The 23299-nt window shown below is 31.0% G+C and overlaps 1 protein-coding gene across 1 annotated transcript in view; it reads right to left on the bottom strand.

Moving 5' to 3' along the window:
* LOC118199652 (uncharacterized) overlaps positions 1 to 5448 on the bottom strand; it is a 41065-nt gene extending 35617 nt beyond the window's left edge. The window contains exons 1-3 of the mRNA XM_085823564.1: positions 4994 to 5448; positions 3871 to 4034; positions 2103 to 2302 (exon numbers count right to left, since the gene is read on the bottom strand). Of these exons, the coding sequence (XP_085679690.1) occupies positions 2103 to 2302; positions 3871 to 4034; positions 4994 to 5051 (422 nt within the window). The 5' untranslated portion in view covers positions 5052 to 5448. The remainder of the gene's footprint in view (positions 1 to 2102; positions 2303 to 3870; positions 4035 to 4993) is intronic.
* Between the last annotated feature and the right edge of the window lie 17851 nt (positions 5449 to 23299).

The raw sequence follows: 23299 nt of genomic DNA, 5'->3' as shown, positions 1-23299 counted from the left end.
TATGCCAAGAAATAACATTAAGAGATGTAATAAAATATTTATGTATAATTATGTGTTTTCCTTTGCTTTTAGGCAAGATGTAGGGTCTTCCGAAATTACAATTATTTCACACTTCTTGCCCCCCCCCTTTGACATTTTTAAACATAGAATTTATTGCCTAAAAGCTCTTCCTTATTTTTTTTACCCTAAAAACGTACTATCATACTCTTTTGGAAGCTAAACAAATTAGATGTAAAACCCAAACAATCCTGTAGCAGATACATTATATAGCATTAGAAATATAGTTTACTACTTAGAATAATCTGTTTTAATTTATTTCAAATAGTTGTATTATAAAAAAAAAATAAATAAATAAATAATTTTAACAGTTAAGAAATATTTTTCCTGCTTTTAAATCATTGATAAGTTCAACAATTAATGACTGTTGAATGCAAAGGCTAAAAACTTGTTTTTGCTGAATGGCATTCTGAGGATTGGTTAAACATGAGGCACTTGAAAGATAAATAATACTTTATGCATTGCTCAGTACCACAGTGTAACATCTTAAGCTATTTTATCGACCATCACGAAGTTCTCAGAAAAAGAATGATCACCATGAAAGTTCCTATGGACAGAGTATTTCTTAGCGAATTCTCGCAAAGAGAAAGTGACCAGCAGTCACAAAACAATCTCAGCTTTTTGTTCCTCTTATAGTTGTTTGAAGGGAGACATTGTTCTGTTCCCTTTCATCAGTTTATAGGTTCAGTGTCTCAGACCACCCGCTTTGAGTCCCCATTTGGAATCGGAAAGTTCTCACGGACTTTTTCCCAGGCTGTCTTCATCATATCTAGTTGTTAATCAAAGTGCTCTCGCCAATCAAGAGGCGCTTCTAAAAATTACGGACAAATGAGGATCCTGGGATTCATTTCAACACGCCCGTGACAACTTGAACAAAATGATGGAATGCAGTTCCAGAGAGAGAAAAAATGAGAGTTAGTTGCAGTAAGTAGAGAGAGAAACCTTCTCTCGGTTTTTTCCAGCTCGGACACGAGCAAATTCTTGCTTTGCTCTGCGTTGAGCGATATTTATATCTCTGCCAAGAGATTTACAATGAGGTAGCCGAGTTTGCCGCTACCTTGCGAAGAGGATCCTGCTCGGACACAGCTCAGTCCAGCAGCCACCGGCTTAGAGATTCGATTTATCCAAGACAGCCTCCTCTTGAACTATTTCCAAACAAGAACTTTCATCTTGGCTGAGTTCTAAACAGGAACTTATTCACCCTACTGTGAGATCAATATTTTATGAGTTTTATTTTTTATTATTTATTTATTTATTTATTTTCATATAGCCTAATAAGAACCCAAATAAATTATTTATTTACGCTACCTCTTGTCTTTCGAATTTGTCACAACAGTTACCAAGCAAAGTAGATGATGTATCACATAACACAACGGTCCAAAAATTTCGGAGAGATCAAGCATCATGGTACATCATCAAGTATCAAGCAACTACATGGTACTTTTCTGTTATTGAGACAAGATTCAGAAATGCATGTATGTGTACATACATATGTTAATAAATACATACTTACATACATGCACACATACATACCTAAAAACAGCTTATATTTTTAATAATTAGAAAAGAATTAATCGTGAAATTTGACTTGAAAATATTTTCTAAATGTAATCTTCTAACTGCTTAATTAATTACAATGAAACTGCTATAAATTATTCTGTTGCACCACAACATGGATCAGAAACAGCTTGGCATATATGATGCGCATAACACAATAAATTTATAATAATGTATTTATATACATATATATATATATATATGTATATATATATATGTGTGTATATAAATACATATACATATATATATATATATATAGCTGCAAAATAAGATAATAATAATTTATTTACTAAAGAAATATTGATTATTTTATCTCCCAATATTAATTTGAGTATAAAACTAAAAGTACATATATATATAAAACTAAATGTAGCTTACCATTTAAATAAGTATGTATATATTAAAAAAAAAAAAAAAAAATAGGCATTAGTTTCATATGCCCACAGTGCTGTTATTTTATAGATGAGTAAAATATATTAAATTCATACCTGTCTAACCATGATATGAGTGATTTGACTAGATTAATGATATCTGAAACACCAGATAAAGTTTCCACAGAAACTCTTTCCTTTTTTCCAGAATCTGCAAAATCCTGACAGACTCGTTTCAGATCATTAAAAAGACTCTGTGCTTTGCAGCCAAGCTTAAGAGCAAGGGACTGAAGTGTCTCAGAAGTTAAGTTGTAGTGCTAAAAAAAAGAGGGATGGAAATATATATATAAATTGGAAGATTTCAAATATTCAGATATGTGCTATATCCAGATCCAAGAGAAATGAAAAATGCAATGTAAAAAATATGAAATAAAATAAACAAGAATTCTAAAAATAAAAAGATACAAAAGAAGTAAATTAGATTTAAAATTAAAAGGTTTGTTAGAATTTATAACAAGATTACTTGTAACTTCTCAATTACTAGTAGATTTTACAAAATGAATATAATTTATTTATAATTTTCAGATACTTTGAATGATAATTATTTTAAAATTTATACTTGATAAATAAACAAGATCTAAAGTAAATTTTGAAATGAGAAAAACTTTTTAAATCAGCATTTAATTTGAAGAAAGCATATTAGTGCACATAAAAGTGTAAATGAAAAATATTATAAAACAAACTGCTGTATTTATGCAAGATGAAATTTATCTCGAGAAAGTTATTAAGCAAATAAATTATATATAAATAAAATATAAATGTCCAACCTAAAGTCAGTGTATTAATAACAAATAAAATATCTATATAGTAAAATCAGATACTCAAATAGAGATTGTTCTCATTTATTTACAAAAGTTTATTATTAAGAACTGGTAGTTTTAGGTTGACTTTGTATTATATTGATACAATTTTCAATAACAATATAAGGTGATTCCTAATTTTATTTTAATAAGATAACTTGTAATAGCTGGAGATCACTATAAACACTAATGACCATCTTAGATTACACATCCTTTAAGAATATGAAATTACAGATTAGATAAATATCTGAAAGTCAGTGCTAAGGTTCATGAAATAAATTATTAAAAATTACTTGTATTATACTTCATTTTATATTATTTATAACAGTATTATCTGACCACAGCTCATTTGAAAGAAAGGAATTTTTCACATTGATCTCATAGTATATAAGTTAATAAAAGTAATATACTTTTCCAACAGATGTGATATAAATGGTAATAGTTAAAGTAAGTGCTGCTAGATGATGGCTTGTGGTAATTAATACATTTAAACTCATGAAGTAACTAAAACTTCGCAAGTTCATGAGCTAAATATTTTAAAAGTTTTTTTTTTTTTTTTTTTTTTTTTTTTTTTTTTTTTTTTTAATAAATAAAGAATTAGAACTGGTCTCACAAGTCTGTTGTTTGTTTGCATTCAGTTTTTAAAGTATTTGAGTATATACTAGTTTTATTAAAAAGATGCAACAGATGTATAACAAATCACATGATGAAAATTTACTTTACAAATATAGTCTTTCTTAATAGATTTGTATTCCAAATTTAGATTACATAAAAACAAAATATAATTTGATTTGAAAAAATAAATATATTTAAAATTTCTAAATTTTGATTTTTTAAGCTGTTTGTGAGTAAAATTGATGTTATCAAATATTGGATTTTAAGACAGCTACGTTTTATTTACTTGACTATTTCAAATGAAATAAACTCAATACTGAGATTACATTATCAAACCCTAAAAACTGGAACTGCATTGTATTGAATCCAGTACTGCAAAAAGACAAATTCAAATCTATTTATAAACTTACTAATTGTCGAAGTAATTCAACTGCCTCAAGCACCAGTTCTTGGTGTCCAATTTTAGTCATATTTAGGTTGGTAAGATCATCTCTTGCCAGAGTAAGTAACTGACATCCATTAACTTTGTTATTTACAAAGAATTGTGTATAAGGTTGAATTTCATCTTCAAGCCCTAAATAACAGTAATATTATTATAAAAAAGAATTATAAATAAGCTAAACATATGAATTTTACAATACAACTAAAGTACCTTAACTGAGGGAAATTCAGGTTAATATATAGAAAAAATTAATAATTATTCAGAAAATTATAATTATTTTGCAGAAAAATAAAGCAACCTTTTTAACATTTCAGGAATTAGTTTAAATTTGCACTACAGTAGTCTAACAGGAACTCATTATTTATAAATTTTTGTCTTGTCTTGTCTGAATTTCCTTCCTCCTAAAACAAAAAGGCATATTTCGACAATTTTTTACATCCACCCATCACAGGAAAAATTTTGCGTATGTGCTACATAACTACATAAAAACATAGATATATTTACATTTTACATAAGAAAATAACCAAACAAATTAATACTGTTATATCAGGGACCTAATAATCATTTTCATTACAAAACTACATACTTATACAAACTATTCTCAACCGAATGCTTTTATGAGAAAAACTCGTTTCAAATTATTTCATATGTAAAAATATTTATTTCTACATACATTCACATAAGTTACCATGTGAATTTTAATAGCAAAATTAATTTCAATATAACATCTGTATATAAATATTTCCATATAACATACAGCAAAATCAGCTTTTCAGTCAAACATAAGAACTAAATAAATAGAAAACGAGCTAAAATTAGAATGTTAAATTTTCTCTTACAAATGGCTATTTTTCATTACATAATATGGCATTTACAGTTAATTAAAAATCTGTTTTTAAATAATATTATTCAGTCAAATACCAAATTTAATAGTTTTTCATTTGTTTGTAAACATTTACTTTAAAATAAACGTCTTCCTTAAAATCAAATGAAGATTTCTTATGTCAAGGAAAAATATAACTCATATGCTTTCGAAACTATATTGGAGAGCCGTGAATATTTAGAAATTAGCCAAAAACTAAAAAACTTACCCCGTAGCCAGTCAGCTACGTGATCCGGCTTCCATTCAGCGACGTTAACATAAGCCATCTCATTAACATTTTTATTTACACATGACTTTTAATCTTCATCTTCATTATCCTCAAATTGATAACTCCAACAAGTGTGACACTACTCTCGCTGCATTGCACGATCATCCCGCTCTTCGTTATCCTCATTCGGCGACACACTGTTTTCTGTCACAGGTTACCGCTAGGGTGCGTTATTGAAATTTATTTTCCCACAAACACCGGAATACAGTTTAAAAGCTCTCAGCTGGGAGTAAATAAGCAACGATCGAAAAAAAAATTCCATGCAATACTAATTAAAACACGATCTTGTATATAAAATACAAGTGCACGGCTCCTTTCTTGAATGCACTAAGATTTAGTTAAACGGCGCTACAACTGAGTCATGAAAAACTAGCATCGAATACAAGGATCATTCATGAAGGGGTTGCTATAACAAAACGGATGTTTTATCGCCAAGATGCCCAAAGCTTAACTGAACGATTTATATGAGAAAATTTTCGCTCCCATTCTCATCTTGATAATTCGAAACGAGACTTGAATATTAAAATAAGAAAAGAATAAAATGCGTTTTTTCGTCGTTGTGTAAATTTAATTTTGTACATTTAAACTTGAATTAATGATTAACTATATGTGAATTTAATAAATTTAAATTCTGGTTAGTAAACTCAAAAGCGCATGTGATGACTTTACATAAGTAAATCCTGAAGGAAAAATACCTGTAATGAAAATTAAAATAAAAAATTTAAGAATACTAATTTTTTACACAATGTTCAAGTTATTAAAATTTATGTCATAAAAATATGCTGCATTAATATTTATTATTATTCTTTTGCTGATTATTATTTACTGTAATTACTTTTTCCTTACCAAATAGTTATGAAAATCTGCAGAATTTCTATACAAATACAATCAAAAAACATTTATTTTAATTCGCCAATTAATAATATACACTTTTTCTCTCTGTAAAGAAAATAGGAATATTAGAAGAGAATTTTATAAACTTGAAAAATGTAAGTTTTTTTCAGTTGAATGAATTAAAAAAACATTTTATATACTTGTAGGTATATTTATTCATTTGTTGATTCATGAAACTCAAATTGAAGAATCTTATAACTCATCAATACTAAAATTTATTCTACTGTTATATATATATATATATTAAATTTTTAATTGAAGGAATTAATAGAAATAAATTAATAAATACAAGAGTTGAACGTTAATTTAGGTTCCATTAGAAGGTCGTATTTATCATTTATATGCGCTTAGTGGCGGCTAATTCTTTTTTTTTCTCTGGAAATGCTGTAGGATCAGTAGCACACAAAAGTTTTTCTTATTTTAAAATAAGAAAACATTTTTTCTTGTAATAGAAGATTTCAAATAAAGGCTCATAAAATTAACTAATTGCCATAAAAATCTTATCGGCCTCTTAGGCGACATTGCATGTAAAAAACGAAGAGGCAATCCTAACATGTTGCTATAGTTTTTACACTGAGCATTATTTAATTTAGGAAAAAAAATATATATATAAATCTTAAATGCATAAAAGTCATCCAACTGCATGCAAGTTAGCCTACAGGAAAGATCAAACTGAATGTAAGATAATTCAGATTTAAAATTTGTTTTTTAAAACATTATACGAGTTGGCAATAGTAATTGTCAGATGAGCAAGCAAAAACTGTAAGGGAAAAAATTCTATGTTAAAAAAGGGGGGGGGGAGAAAAGAAAGAAAATCTGAAAGCCTTCAGATTTTATATTATGAACAAAAGAGCTTTTTTTTAACGTTCTGTGTATTATTATTTATTAAATATCATGTTCTTCTAATTTAAACCACATAAAATTCAGCTCAACCGCAATATCACGAAATATTCAAAAACAGCATATTTTTAGAATTTCCGATACACAGTGTCGGGCGCTGGGGATAAATTTTTTTTTAATCCTCAAAGTACAGTATTGCCATTGCTGGCTTTGAAATCGTTGAGTTTGTTACTTAAAAATTCGTTAAAGTTTTACAAAATTTGAAATAGATAATAAAACAAATTCAAAATTCGGGTTTCCAAGTGCCCATGTTTGGTTGAAGGACTATGTTATTCAAAATTTGATGGCTCTAGGTACCTTTCAATGGGAGAAACATTCATTCATTTATGCAAATTCTTCATTGTTGATTTTGGTAATAACGGCGATAATATTTGGTGTCAACAGTTTGAAAAGGGAATCAACGCAGAAAGTGAAACAATGCAAAATGCTCTTTTGAGACTAACGGCCTTTTGGGTCTAACGTCCCTTTGGGCTAAAAGAAGAAAGGAAAGAAAGAAAGGGAAGGAAAAAAAGAAAAGGATCCTTAGTGTAAAATAATAACCGTTTCTTGAGTTGAAGAGACAAACCGTTAATTCCATGTGCATTCTGCAAACTTAAGTTTACGTGCGTTGTTAAAGTATTTCTGCATTTTTACTAATTGCTTACTAACACATTTCGTTTTTAGTAATATGCTCTTTTAAACATTTTACTGTTGTTAAATATATGCTGTTATTAGTGCTTATTCCGAATCCTTAAAGTGGAGGAGTCCGAGAATAATAAATAATGTGACAGACAGAACAAGCATTAGTCTTTGATGATAATCAAAGATGACAGCACTGCACTACTTAAATCCAGTTTTTATCCAAAGTATTGCATGAGATGCTCTTCCTTTTCAGATACTGCTCTCTTTCTCCCATCAGCCTATCGACAGGAGTTTCGAGTCGCACACTGCAACTATACAACCTGGGATTCCCCAGAGAATTATAGTTGCAGTTAAAAGCATCAATCGTAAATTTTTATCTATTCCACAGCTACAGTTAAGAACTTTAATGCCTATTCCCCCATGTGGTTAAAATCTTCAACAGGAATAGCCCCACCTGAGTAATAGAACTGTGGTGTATAGAAATACAGACATTACTATTATCATTGTAATTTTGTTCATTTTTATTTCAATTAGCAAATCAATTACATACTTCTCTTCTTTTTGTCCCAAATGAAAAGAAATAAAATAAACGAAGTAAATGTTAATTCTTCAATCTTAATTCATTCTATCTTTGGGGATACTATATCTATGATGTATAACATTGTGAAAAGTATGTGATGAGTTCGTATAGGCTTTCAATTAGCATACGCCAAATGCCTGCATAATTGTTATCACAAAAGTCCAATAGTGCACCGAAGTCCGTGAGTATTAGCTTACTGATATAATGTATCTCAGATCTACGCATACAGTAAACTAAAACAGTATAAATGACATTATTAAAAATATTCAAAAAATAAAATTGTAGCAGATACAGATGTTATTATTTCGTTTATAAATTCTCATCAATTCTTAATTATACGGAATTTGAAACTTGTAAACTGGAGCACAGTTATAATTCTCTAATGCAAAAAATAAAAAGAATAAAAAACTTTGGGGAGGAGAGATCAAGCAAAATAACTTATTTTACAATGATCAGAATATTTTTTTACCTTTTTCCGTTTAGTTTTAGGTTGATAGGTTGAACTTTTTTTCCAAATTAGAACTTTAAAAAAAAAAAAGAAAATTGTTAATTATGACTTTTAGAAAAAGAATAAAACAAGTGCATTTTTACCATTGTTTGAATGTAAAATTGTTATGCCTGCTTTTGTTTTTACTCATGTAGAAAAGAATTAGTGATTTCACAATAAATGAAATTATGAATACTGTGAACAACACTAATGATTAAGATATCAATGTATGCATGATTACTTTTCAAAATCTGTATGCTTTGTCTTAACAATTTAAAAATTCAAAACGTCATTTGTATTTTACTACCACAAAAATCTCTATGTTTTAAAATTTAAATTGCTCTAGGATTTAAATAGATATGGTGCTAAATTGTGTATATTGCTGGTTTAGCTATATATAGATTTAATTTAATAATGAAAAATATTTTCTAGTTTGTAGAATACGATTAAATTTTCCTCACATTGAAAGTATTTAACCACTGAAATTGAATATCCAGCGATGTTCATACCTAAGTTCTGAATTTGAAAACACTGCTTACTGAATTCGTGAATACTACGCCTATTCCGTAAAATATATTTTATTACTGCTGTATTCGCCGCCAAACGACGAATCATGCACCGGTGTTACAACCCATCTCCCACCTAACGAGTCCGATCATGAAGGGGAAAGAACCGTGAGAGCAGCGCAAAGTCATGGGAGCGCAAACCTGTTTATCAGTGAAAGAAAGGTCCCCCTCCGGAAGTTCCCGGTCAAATAGGGGGGCAATGGAGACTACCGACTTTCTGAGGAGTTGTGCGGATGAATGATTCGCTATGGAAAATAACGCTGGAGAAAAAGATGTACATCCGTAACACCTCTCTTCATTTTGCCGTCGGTGGTCTTTTTGTTATTTATTTTTACTAGTGGAAACATGAATGAAACACTTTGCGACCAGAATATGAATGAATGCGAAAGTGATAGAGTTAATTAACTGCTAAATTTGCTTGCCGAACTTCATATATCAAAATTGTTCTATCAAATAATTTCTCAAAATTTTAAATTAGAATTTTATTTTAATTCTTATTAATAAGCATAGATTATACCTGCCAATTTACCAACCTAACTTTCCCTTTTTGCATGAATTCATAATTAAATTAAAGAAAATCGTTCAGGTTTCAAAGCAGCATTACAGTTTCGGTTCTGGAATCGTTTGATTAACCTCCTTTCTCTTGATGAAAAAGTTTATCCAAAATAATGCTATTTTTCCACCTTTCTTGACTTGAATTCTCGTATATAAGAAATATATTCTTATTTTGGATATATTCTACTACCCATAGTTGCCTATTTAATTACTTTTGATTTATTTTATTGGGGAACTCTGTTATTCGATTTGCAAATTATCTGTCATAACCACTATTTTTTATGTTTTTTTTTTTTTTTTCCATTCTTTTTCACAATTTAATTCTGTATTTTTCTTAACATTACCTTAAAGCATTTTGTTTAATTTCTTTATCATTCTATCTTCATAGAGAAATATTAACAGATGGACAGGAAACGGCTGACTGAAGCTTAAAATCGGCAATATTTAAATTAAATTCATATTGCATTAATTCAGAAATCAACGATGATTAATAATTTTTTTGTTTACAACTGATAAATTCCTTCTAAAATTCTGAAGAAAAATGCTATTGCTTTGTAAAAGTTTATTAGAAATATCTCCACGATAATGCTTTTGTGTCAAAAACCTCCCTGCATACAAATATATTATCCTAAATACCCTTCTGAAAAATCGACTTGCATATGACTTTAGGAAAGAAATCATTATTTCTTTTTCATAATAGATTTCCAAATCACAAAGTTGCATTTGGAAAATAATAAGCAAAACTTTAGATTTCTATCGTTTTTTTTTTTTTTTTTTTTTTTTTTTTTCTGGCATTAAAACTTAAATTTTAGGCTATTTTTATTTGTCATTTGTTTAAATAAAACAAGGAGTTTCGAAATGATAGCTGATTCCGATTTGAAGAAAGATAATTCATTTCTGATAATGAAGAGTGTCGAAATATGGAGTGGGCTGCAAATGCACTAAATGGAGTGAAATGAAAATTGTAATTTAGTTATGAAAGCAGACTAATAATTAAAAAAATATATATTTTATTGTATACATTCATTTTCTTGTCTATAAATATACAAAAATATATTTATTATTAACTATTGGTTACTATAAAAATATTTATAAAAAACTATAATTTGAATATTATGTTTTTAATTAATTAAAATTTTATTAATAAAAATTATAATTTTTCTTTCACGGTCATATTTTTTATCCGAGTGAATACTTTACTATAGATTCGGATCATTTATTAGAATGTCGTGAAACTTCTCACATGAATTGGTCGAATTATATTTTACGCTTAATACAAATTTTAAAGTTTTAATATGCAACTGCGTTTTTTCAATTGTCGGTATTTTATCCATACTAGGAAAAACACGTTCTGTTGCTGCATTTGTTCATGGAAAGGAGAGCGCGTGTTCTACAATTTTCATAATATTTTCATAAGGAATATTATTCTGTTTAAAATGAAGGAATAACTCCGTCAATTTTTCGTCTATTAGTATTTAAAGCATCTTCAGAAGAAGCTTGGGATATGATTCCCATGGTTTGCGGATAATACCGAACTTCGGATTACGGAGGAAAAAGTGCAAAGAAATTAATTTTTCATACTTAAAAATAAAAGTTAATATGACTGTTTATTCTAATTATAAGTTAAATAAATTCAACTTATCATGAAAATTAAATGTTAAATTTTAATATCGATGAAAAACATCAGTTTTATTTATCGAAATTTTAATGTAATTTGTTTGAAATGATATATGATGCTTTCTTTGATTTTAATTTTTTCTTCCTCTTTCTCACGTTTTAATTACTATTCTTTACAGAAACTGAGTATAAATGAATGCTAATTATGGAATGGAAGTTGAACGAAATGTCAAGGAAAACAAATGAGACTGTATTATATAGTTTAATTTTTCTAATACCACCAAATTAATGTAAGATATTTGTGTATATTCCTTTACTTAACTATGATCAAATCTGACGACCTAGAGTCATACAGAATTAACTTTTATTTCGTTACATAAATCTTTAATCAAGTTCTTAGTAACAATAGCGATAATTCATTTATTAGTATTTTGGTATTTTTAAAATAATTAGTTGAAACTTAAATAAAAGAAGCTCTTTTTGTTCTCACTGGCTACCGATGTAATTCAATCAAATGATGAGAAACAAAAAGAACAATTACTCAAAAAATCAAATTGCAAAATTTTATATAAAAAAAAGAGAGAAAAAATGAAGAAAAGGAGAGAGAGAGAAGGAAAACTGCATTATCATTGCCCTGCTGTTCTCTGTAGCAATATTCCTCCCTCTTCCCATTTTTCTTTTTCTTTAAAGGGCGTGTTCTTGTTCTATTAGATAAATGCTTTGAGCATGAAATGGTAAATTGTAGAAAGCTCTTACGATCTAGGCAAGGAAGTAATTCGACAAGATCCATTAGTTATTTCCCCACTGCCCTTGGTTACCAACAAAAACTTGCCAAAAAGAGTGTTCAGAAAACTGACCTTTTCTTCAGGAAAAGGAATTGCCTAAAAATTATGCGTCAGTATAGCAGCAATGATTTACTGAAGGCAATAGATTAGTCTCTTAAAGTTTAAAAATTCTGTGATTGTGTACGAAAGTAGATATGTTAACGATTTTTCGGTGCTTTATTTTTTATTCTTGTTTAAAATTTTGCTTGGCATTCATAATATTTTCAGAAACTATTTTTATGAAATTTTGTATGTAATTTATGTTTTTTTTTTTTTTTTTAATTTAATTATGTATAGCTAATGCCTCCTTTGGTAAGGTGCTTAGTATAGTTTGCTACCATTCTGCTGGTAGCAAACTTTGGATAAAAAAAAAAAAAAAAAAAAAAAATTTATTTGGATAAAGCCGATAATGCCCGTAAAAGGATAATCATTGTAATTCCTTTCACGAGTATTATTAACCTGCAAGACACTTATGCATTCAGTTTACATTCATAGAACTGATACTGTGTAGAATCAACACTGCGCAGGCTCCACACGGCATGGAGTCGACATCGGGAAGGGATCGATATCAGCATATCACCGATACTTGTTACAGTACATCATTGTTATAAAAGAACAAATTAAATTTTTAATGAATAAAATAATAAGTAAAAGGATAACTGCATATTTGCTACCTACTCGTAATCATCACAAGTACACGATCACATATTACAGGCGTAAGACCTGTCACTGCGAAGGGTCCAGGCATACTGTCGATACAGTGTAGGATTAACACTGGCAAAAATGTAATCGTCATTGGCTTAGCACAGACAAAGCTCACAATTAGCAATATCACATAAGTGCGAGGGAAAGAATTTCATTAAATAATTGTTTTTAGGATTCTAGGATAAGATTGAGACGAGTGTAGAATCGAAACCAGTTTTTGAGCTGCCATGTCGGTCTTTTGCTGTCTGAGAGGCTATTGATCCTACGCGATGTTCATTTCGTGCCGTATTACCTGGACAAATTTCGGGTGCTATATGCAGCTAGTACGGGACGCCATCGTTCAAGATATCATGGCTGCGAGAAGTGTGCATTTTTGATGTTACTTGTCTAGTAACATCAAAAATACACACTTCAAATGTTACTTGTCTAGGAGAACAGGAAGGAAATGTGCAACTTAATAGGGAGATCGGAACTGGAAGACAGGCGTCAGAAAGCACAGATTGTCGCATTACATGTCATGCTACAGGATACTTTCATGGAGTTTTGGATACTTCACAGGTAATTTGCGCCGATTCATTGTCGAAAGTTTGTTGTCCAGCCGTCTGTTTCGAAGGCTACCCTTAACAGAGGGCCATCATCGTCATGGCTTAAAATAGTTTTGTACCAGAGCTACGTGAAATACAGGGTGAAGTAGAGTAATGCTATAGAATAATTCTGATCCTGCCCAATCAATGATGATCACTGAGTAAAAGTCTGGAGGTGATGTGGGCACAAGTGAATTCTTCTGCCGTTTTGAAGCATCTCATTGTCATCAGTGGGAAATCATTGTTTGTAGTGTTGTCCGCTCCAACATCTTCTCACCTCTACGACGCATTACGAACGCATTAAAGCCCGCCCAAGTTGATGTGATGCTATGGCTCGTGTTTCTATCATCTCACCAGGACGCCCTATACGCAAATTTTCAATAAAATAACGCCTTGATACATAAAATATAACGCCCTGGTGAACTCAGATCAGCTTAAATGTTTTTCAAGGTGTGTAGATGCTTCGTAGGTCATATGACTGTCACTAATTGAGAACCTGTGGGACAGAATTTGAATACTCTTCCATTCCCATGAAATGAAGAAGAGCTGTGTATTAAGACAATACCACATAGTCACGAAACCCCAAGACATTATTCGACATCAATCGAATATAAGATACTACGTCGGATTCAGCAATGTGTCACCCTATCATCCACAATAGAGGACCCACATCTTATTGATTTTGTACTGAAGGCCACTAGAGCCACTAAGTTAAAATCAAATCTTTTTTTTTTTTTTTTTCTCCTCAACTTGTTGGCTATGTATAAGTACCGATTTGTCTGTTTTTGAAAATTCCATCTCTCTGTGACAGTTCTTTTTTTAATGCTGTTGTTTTGTGTATATCAGGCAGTCTATATACAAATATAAAGACGACGATATGCTAATCATTAATTAAAATGTGGAGAAAGTAATTTAGGAGTAGAAGACAAAACTTTACATTTTAACTTGCAATAAGGCCTAAAGTATTTTATCCTAACAGCAGCAGGCAGCTCTCACTTTCTGTGTAAAAACTGATAATTACAAAGCAAGTGAGATGAATGAATAAAACCTAAAGGAAAAAAAAAAAAAAAAAATAGAAATAAAAACAAAATCTGAACGCTTTCAGATTTTACATTACCTACAAAGGGGCGTGGTTTTTTTTTTTTTTTTTTTTTTTTTTTTAACATTTTGTATATCCTGTTCTTCGCACTTAAACCATAAAATTCAATTCAACAGCAATATTGCAAAATACAGGGTGTCCGAAAAGTCTTTCCCTGATTACATAAATTGATAACTCAGGATAGAAGTAAGATACAAATATGAAACTGGTGACTAATTGTTTACAAACTATCAAAGTTTTTTTCACACATCAGTAAACTTCCACATGAGCACCCTTGGTAGCACGTAGCACATCTAGGCGATATTCGACTTCCGTCCATACATTAGCCAACATCACTGGAGGGATCGATTCAACGACTGTGATTATCCGTTGCCGCAGGGTTTCAAGATCTGGTACACGTTTTCGGTAGACCTCGTCCTTGACATAACCCCATAAAAAGAAGTCTAATGGGGTTATGTCAGGAGAGCGTGGAGGCCAAACCGTTGGCCCATCACGACCAATCCATCGCAAAGGAAAGGTCATATCGAGATAGGCACGGACGTCCAAACCCCAAAGAGGCGGTGCTCCGTCTTGCTGAAACAAGACATCGGGGTGATACTGAAACAGCTGAGGAACAGCATACAGTTGCAACATGTCCAGATACACTGCAGATGTGATGGTAGCCTCAGCGAAGAAGAATGGCCCGATAATTCGATCATGCAATAGCGCGCACCAAACATTCAACTTTATACTGCCTTTGGTGCACTCCATAACCTCGCCAGGGGGTTGTGAACCCCAAATGCGCACATTATGGCGATTCCCTACTCCACTGACAAAAACGGTCGCTTCGTCGAAGAAGGCAATTCGTCTGAGATAACCATCATCGTCCTCAATACGTGATAGCATTTCGACCGCAAAGTCATATCGACGTGTACTCTCATTGGGCAACAAGGCCTGAACGATTTGCACTTTGTATGCACGAAATAATAAACGTTTGTGTAAAATGTCATGGAGAGAGCTTTTTGGTATCTGTAATTCACGTGAGGCCCTGCGCCCCGATTTCTTCGGACTTCGCAGGAAAGACTGCCTCACAGCTTCCACCCTGTCTGCTGAGGTTCTTGGTCGACCAGACTTCGGAAGGTCAGCAACCGATCCTGTGTTCTTGAACTTCTCATACCAGGCTTTAAAGCTCTTGACATCAGGTGGATTCCTTCCAAATGTTATCTGGAAGTTTCTCTGCACTGTGGTTGATAATCGTGTCTCATGGTACCACAGGACACACTGTGCCTTCTCCTGATTGGTTAACATGGCTTCTTGGGCACTGCACCTCATCCACTACTTACGTGCTGCGAACCTAAAACTGAAAAAAAAAAAAAAAAAAAAAAAAAACTTTGGTAGTTTGTAAACAATTTGACACAAGTTTCATATTTGTATCTTACTTCTATCCTGAGTTATCAATTTATGTAATCAGGGAAAGACTTTTCGGACACCCTGTATTTTTTTTCTTCGTACAGTGTTGCCATTGCTCGCTTTGAAATCGTTGAGTTTGTTAATCAAAAATTCGTTAAAGTTTTACAAAATATGAAATAGATAATAAAACATATTCCAAATTCCAAATTTGGGTTGCCAGATGCCCATATTCGGGTGGAAACGTATGTTATTCAAAATTTGATGGCTCTAGGTACCGTTGTTTTATAGCAATGCGAGAAACATGCACACATTTATGCAGATTCTCTATTATTTAATTTTTTTAATATTATACAGGGCTCTAATGTTTGGTGGCAACAATTTGAAAAGTGAATCAACGCAAAATGCCAAAACGAAATTAATATTCCATCTGGGCAAATTGCCTCTTTGGACTAATAATATATTTATAATTTGAGTGTCTGATAAAGTTTTTTCGATTCAAGACTTAAGTTTTTCCAAGATTTGGCTTCTTTTCTGTGAAAATACAATCTAGTACCATTTAAAATTTATAATTCCTGGTACACGTGGTTCTTAAGCCTATTTTTGTTTTATATACTTGTTCATTTCATGTTATTTCATGTTTAAAAGAAGACTATAAAAAGTAAAGATTTTTCAAGATCGCTTTTCATTGCACGATTTTTCAGTGTTAAAAATTTCTTCTTCCTTACAAAATCTTCCATTTTCATGATCGTTTATATTAAATATTTAATAGCTGTCATGAGATTTTTGCTTATTTTTTATATGAATTTGTCCTTATTTCCAATAGTATAAAAATTACCATGAATAGCCCTTTACAACATATAACGCTTGCTATGTTTAGTAGTCATTCAATAATGACCGAATTTTTGGCAGACGTTAAGAGCAGAAGACACACCTTGTGCTCACAAGCTCAGCCAGTACTTATGGCGAGATAAATTAAAGTAACAATCAATTCAAATGTAGTTGAATTCAAATAAATTAGTAAGCAAAGGATACACGAAATCAGTTTAAAGAGAATTTGGCTCACTTATATAACCGGCATGGAGATTCAATATCAGCAAATGTAAAATAAGTTCGAAGCTGATCTAGCAACCTAGTAACGTGACTTCGAGAGGCAGAACATGCTCTGTCTTACAATCTAAAAATCTCTTTATAAATACTCACGAACTAATTGACATTCTCGCGATAAAACGGAAGGCAGACGTGACAGTAAAAATCCAAAACATAAAATACCTGTTTAATTAACATAAAGGAACCTTACAAATATTTTACAATTTTTGAAGGGGAAAATTTGGCTATTACCTTATTTGTTAAAAAATAAGAACCTTTCTTGTATTTTTTTTTCTTATATTTTTTGGTCCTGAATTTGGTAGTAGCTTATTATTGGGTATTCTGCAGAATGAGAAGGAAGAGTTTAATTATCCTATGTAATATAATTCTGCTGCTTAAATACTAAATAAATCACACAGATAATTATCGTATATGTATAACTGTATAACTATCATAACTAATTATAATAGCACTATCCAGCTGAGCGATTTCAGTTTTGGCCTGCAACCACTATACTAGTGACTATAATGGCCAGAGAACAAAATAGGTAAAAATGCCTCTCTGACTTTTCCTAATTTTTCAGTGTAAATGGTAAAATATTGTAGCTTACCTTTCATTGTAATCTAAATCAAATAAATTCTGATCAGAACCATATTCTCATCAAATACTCACCTACATTTTTATTTCTTAAAATTTATCCTAAAATGTAAAGGAGCTCTTATATTCCACAGCGTTTTATTTTAGAGCAACTACTATGTATTGATATAGCATTATTCACTTTTATCTTCTTAATTTGAACTCAGGTAAAAGTTGAGTAACTTTTTAATTTGAACTCAGGTAAAAGTGATTTCAGGTAAAAGTTGTTCAGGAAAAACTTATTTCTTTACCTATAAAGAGTTTTAGAAGTATTTCAGTGAAAGTAAAACCGGTGAATAAATATTTGTCAAAAATAAAATTATTTTCCCATTATTTAAACTCACTGCATTTAAGAAATTAAAAGATAGTGTAAGACCAAATTTAAAAATCGGAGTTGTTTTTACCCTCATTTAAACTAATGTATAGAAAACAGTAAGTAATAAATCATATGCAATATTATTAAATTTAATATTTTGCGAGCGGAAGTTTACTGCCTTTAAATCTATGTCAAGTGTTTTCAATCACAGTGTTAAATTCAAAAGCTTATTAAAAGTAATTGAACCATCCCTCGAAAAAGACAAAAAACTAAGCACCGTATTACTCTATATTTTTGGTATTTTCTATCTTTGTTACGTCTAAATATTTCTCTCTCATATGAGGAGAAAATGCAAGAAGTAAGTAGACTTCTAATGCCAAAACATGAATAATTCTATAACGATTTAAAAAAATTAAATTCCATAAAATAAAATCTATTGAGAAGGCGATAACATTAAAAAACAAATGGCGGAGATGATAAAAAAAATATGCATTTGAACAGAGCAGTAAACTTTATTAAATATAAGCTGAGGAAAACGATTTTTTTTTTCTTTAAATCTTGGAAAAAATTTTTTATTTATTTTTTATCAGAAGAAGGCGGGAAAACGTAGGATGTTTCCCGCCTTCTGCACCAAATTTCACCCAGCCAGCTGAATTTGAAACCACTGCGCATATGTCAAACTAAAGTTTCATCCCCTTCTAGGCCTTAGCACTTTTCTCTTTCCTTTTGGGGGACTAAGTATTACCTAAACTTCCTGATGACGATTGAAATAACACGTGGGAAAAATAGTTCCCAGCATTTTTTCTCCCTTTCTCCCCTTTTAGGGCAATGGCTCATTAAAGTGTACAAGGGGCTTAAGAAAGTTCGGGGGAGGAAGACCAAAAAAATAGCAAAAGGGATGTCGAGATTAAATTTCTCCCTGTTTGGCAGTTTGTTGCGGGAATAAATGCGGGTGTTGAAATTGTAGTTACTTGATTGTTTGTGGAAACTTCTATTTTTATTTTTAGGGAAATCAATCATTATCCCCCTCTTTTTTTAAGTGGCCTATCTTTAACAGTGATAACAACATTAACACAATGCGCACATAGCACACAAACATTCTCGTTGTGAGATTTTGGTAGAAATGCCTATTTTAACTTTTGACTGGAGTCCATTTATTGAGAAAAAAAGGAAAGTGTATAGTTTAGTTCTGTTGTCTGTATGTTTGGTGGTTAGCTATTCTGCTGATGGTAATTCACCGCTCAGAAGAAACGTAACACTTCTGTTTTATGGCAATTGACACCACAAAGTTAGTCGGGGGTCCACTTCAGGTGTTCAATATTTAACAATGGTTCAATATTTAACAAAGGTGATCAATATTTAACAATGCTTTTTACCGAAAACATTGTAAACAGTGAAGTTTTTGATTACTTTCATGACCTGATTTAATTTAACTATGCTATTCATTGTTGCGCCGAGTTTCAGGTATGCTGTAATATAAAACAATAAAATAATTTATCCTCATTTTTTTAATATTATTTATTTATTATTATGCAAAGTTGCGTCTTGAATTATTCGTTGCTTCATTAAAGTAATACAAATGTATTTAAATAAAACTGGTTTGTAATAAAACAACATTATGGTAAGTCTCTCTCTCTCTCTCTATCGTTTGGTACTGCTATTTTGAGCAGCTTGTTTTAAATATATGATTTTATGTTTTGTATCTTCAAATTCTGAAATTAAAGGTTGATCTAGAGAATGTTTTGTAACTTGTTTAGCTTAATAAGTTTTCAGTAGTTATATGGAATCGGATTACAAGAAAGAGAATGCAATTTTTTTAAATATTTTTTAAAACCTTATTTTCATTTAATTATCTGTTTTTATTTCATTTGTTTTATTTATTAGCTCAAAAGTGCTATCAGTCTCGAAATGCGATTTTAAAATCTGTTGCTACTCGGAAAAATGTGAGATACAGTGTCTCACAAAAGTGATGGGACACTTGTGCTTTACAAAAGGAAACTGTAATAAAATAAATTAAAAAACCATGTAAACATTTTTGTGGGTGTGTTTCATACTTAAATTTAGTAAAAATTATTACATAACATAAATTTTCTCAAAATATTAAAATATTAATTTAATAAAAATACAATTGTTTAGAACGGAGCAAAAAATGGCTCACATAAGTGATGGGACACCATTAGATACTACTACGTACTACAATAAAAATATTTTTGGGGGTTTTTATTTTTACTCAAAAGCAATTGGCAATAATTTATAAAATTGTCTGCAGTATTTCTCTCCGGTTTGTATTGGAATTTTTGTGTTTTTTAGCTCTGTGCAGCCATGAATGCTAAACGAAAAGAAACTTTGCCTGAAGTTCGAAAATTAGTTATTAATTTGCATATTGAACGTGTAAAATCTATAAGAAAAACTGCTGAAACAGTTAACTTGAGTCATTCAACAGTTTTCAAGATCATTAAACGATATAAAAAGAATCATATGATTCAGGATAAAAGAAGACCTGGCCGACCATCAAAGCTATCCAATGGAATAAAGCGAATTATCGTTCGAAATATTAAAAAAAAATCCAAGAATGAGTGCTCCTAAAGTTACTGCTGATTTACAAGCATTACATGGAGTAATTGTTAATCCTGAGACTATTAGAAGAGTAATTCGATCTGCTGTATATCACGGTGGAGCAGCCGGGAAAAAATTCTTCGTAAGTGAAAAGAATAGAAAACTCAGACTGGCTTTCGCAAAATCCAACATAAATAAGAATTCTGATTACTGGAATGAAGTTATACTTGCTGATGACAGTAAATTTAATACATTTGGTTCTGACGGTAGAATCTTGGTGTGGAGAAAACCCAGGGAAGAATTTCGTAAACAGAACTTAGTGCCAACAGTAAAACATGGAGGAAGAGTTATGGTATGGGGGTGTACATCAGATATTTTTTATAGAATTACGTTACATACGTTTTTAGTTTTAAACATAATTTTGCACTTTAATGCGTTGTTTCGCTTTTTATTCGAGCATGTTGATTCAGAAAAACGTAATATGTTCTTTTATATTTATTCTGTCTGTTATTAATTAACAAATTAAACGATTTAAAAGCAATAGAGGCAGTTCTTAAAAACATTATTATTATTACTGGCTGCATGGGCGTTTTCGTGGTTTTTCCCATGTGTAATGTGTATACGAGCCAGTTTCCCTTAGAAAGTCCTCCACGAAGGCATCCCTCCCCTTAGGCAAATAGTCCTAGTGTGCTTTGCCGTATTCTCAATACACCTATAGAATTACATAACATATTTTTTCACTTTTAAAAATACCAAATGTATAGAATATATAACGTTCTCATGATAGTCTAAATGCATGTTCGTTGAATATCCTATAAAATGTTTCTCTTTCCACCTAGGCCATGCTTTGGATAATCTCTACTGATAAACCATATTAAACTTGAGTCCTTTTAAATATAGTTAAATTTGAACACTTGCAGAATTTTCGGATCTTTTTCAAATTTTCATTTATTTTAGATTTTTAATATTTAGTGGTAAGACCTTTTTTTAATAAAGAAATTCGTATTTTTTCAGTTCAAACCAATTTTTTAAGTAATATTTAGCCCTTAAGCCTCAAACGGTTAAGAACGAAATTAAAAAAAAAAATCAATTAAAAGCTTTTCAGTAATTTATAAACAAGAAAATTTTACAGATATCTTTAATCATGTTTGGCTTATTTATTCAAGTTTAAGAAAATCAATTCCACTAAAGTTTAGCTATTATACAGATGCAGAAGTAACAGAATGGGATTAGAAAGGAAATAGGAGGGAAAATATCTGATCTTCACAACCTGCCTAAACTTGCTTAAGCACGGGAAAAAATGTTATAGTATACTACGACCCCAGCTGTTCCCTTGATCCATTGTTCGGTTCTACCAAGCGGTAGTTCACTCCTTTGCCAGACGGTGGACAATAAGTAAATTCTATGACTCATATCCAGGTGCTGAAGTGACGTCAGCTGTAAGAGGCGACAGGTTTAGTACACTATTGTGAAAATGTAGTACGCGGGCAATTTGAATACAGAGATCACCACCTGATCGGCTGTTCTAGGCCGTAGTATTATTTGAGAGTGGTTTGATACGCGTTGAAATGACAAACGTTTGCTGAGAGGAAAAACGTTTCTATTTAAACACACACTATAAAAGATGTTTTATGGAAGAAGCAGAGAACAGGAAGCAATTTTTATATGGTGTCTATTCCTGAAGAAATCACATTTAATTTGTAAAGCGGTGATGAATAATTTGATTGATTATGTTTGCATTCATAAATGAATATTCCAGTAAGATATTTGTTTTTCATTCGGCGTGAAGTTGTATAGAAAAGAAAAAGAAGGAAAAAATAATGCTTCTGTTTAAAACTAAGTAAATTTTCCTCCAGTAATAAACATTAGAATAAAACCAGCTATTTTATACCAGTTTTTGGTTATTTTTTTTTTGGTATTGCATTTTATTTTCTAATCTCCCTTAGGAAATACAAAAGAGTCTTCAGAATTTTACTATTTAAATTTAGGGAGCAAATATGTTTACAAACGAAGATACAAGGCGTTATCAAAAGACTTTTCCGATATACGAACCTCTAACGGCCTATCCGTTCAACTAATCGAAATGAAACTGCAGATGCTGTTATTTGAAAAGCATACACTCGAGATTGTGATAGTTTAAAACAATACAGCTTTACGGTTAGATTGAAAATACAGCGGTTAAGGTTAGATTGAAAAATTTCGAAATTTATTAATGGCAACACCTACTTTTTTTCCTGCGCAAATTGATCAGCACATTGAAAAACATAAATAGCTTCGGAACGATATACGTATGATGAAAATTGCCGGCGTAAAATGTTTCCACAGAACAGCATTGTAAAGGACCAATGACCAAGGCTGTGGAGTCGGTAGGGAAAATGACCGACTCCTGAAATTTTAAAGATTCTGACTCCGACTTCAACTCCGACTCCCTCATATATATGTAAACATATATACATGGGTTACAGCTTATTTTTTTAATATAAAAGAAGTAATAGATGCTACAGAAAAAGTTGTTGCATATCAATTTTTTATATTAATTAGCATTTATTATGAAATGAAAAAACTGGCATTAGTAGTTTCTAAGAAACGATATAACTTCGGCAAGATCTTCTTTGTTAGAGGCGCATAGATCTGATTTGATAAACTTCAGAACTGAGAAGAGTTTTTCCATACTGACTTGAGGTAGGAGGAAGAGCTGTTACTGTTAGGGATACTTCCTTTAACCTTTCAGGATAGATTTTTATAAGATCTAAAAGAGGTGTTTTGCAAGAGCAATCATATTACATATTGCAAGAGCAATCTATTTCTTCAAAGGCCGTGTATAAATCTTG

The sequence above is a fragment of the Stegodyphus dumicola genome, chromosome 9 (assembly GCF_044657685.1).
Source record: "Stegodyphus dumicola isolate Sdum_Otavi_A_Nest chromosome 9, ASM4465768v1".
Lineage (NCBI taxonomy): Eukaryota > Metazoa > Arthropoda > Arachnida > Araneae > Eresidae > Stegodyphus > Stegodyphus dumicola.
The sequence above is the reverse complement of the archived record's forward strand: the minus strand, read 5'-3'. Positions and strand labels throughout refer to the sequence as shown.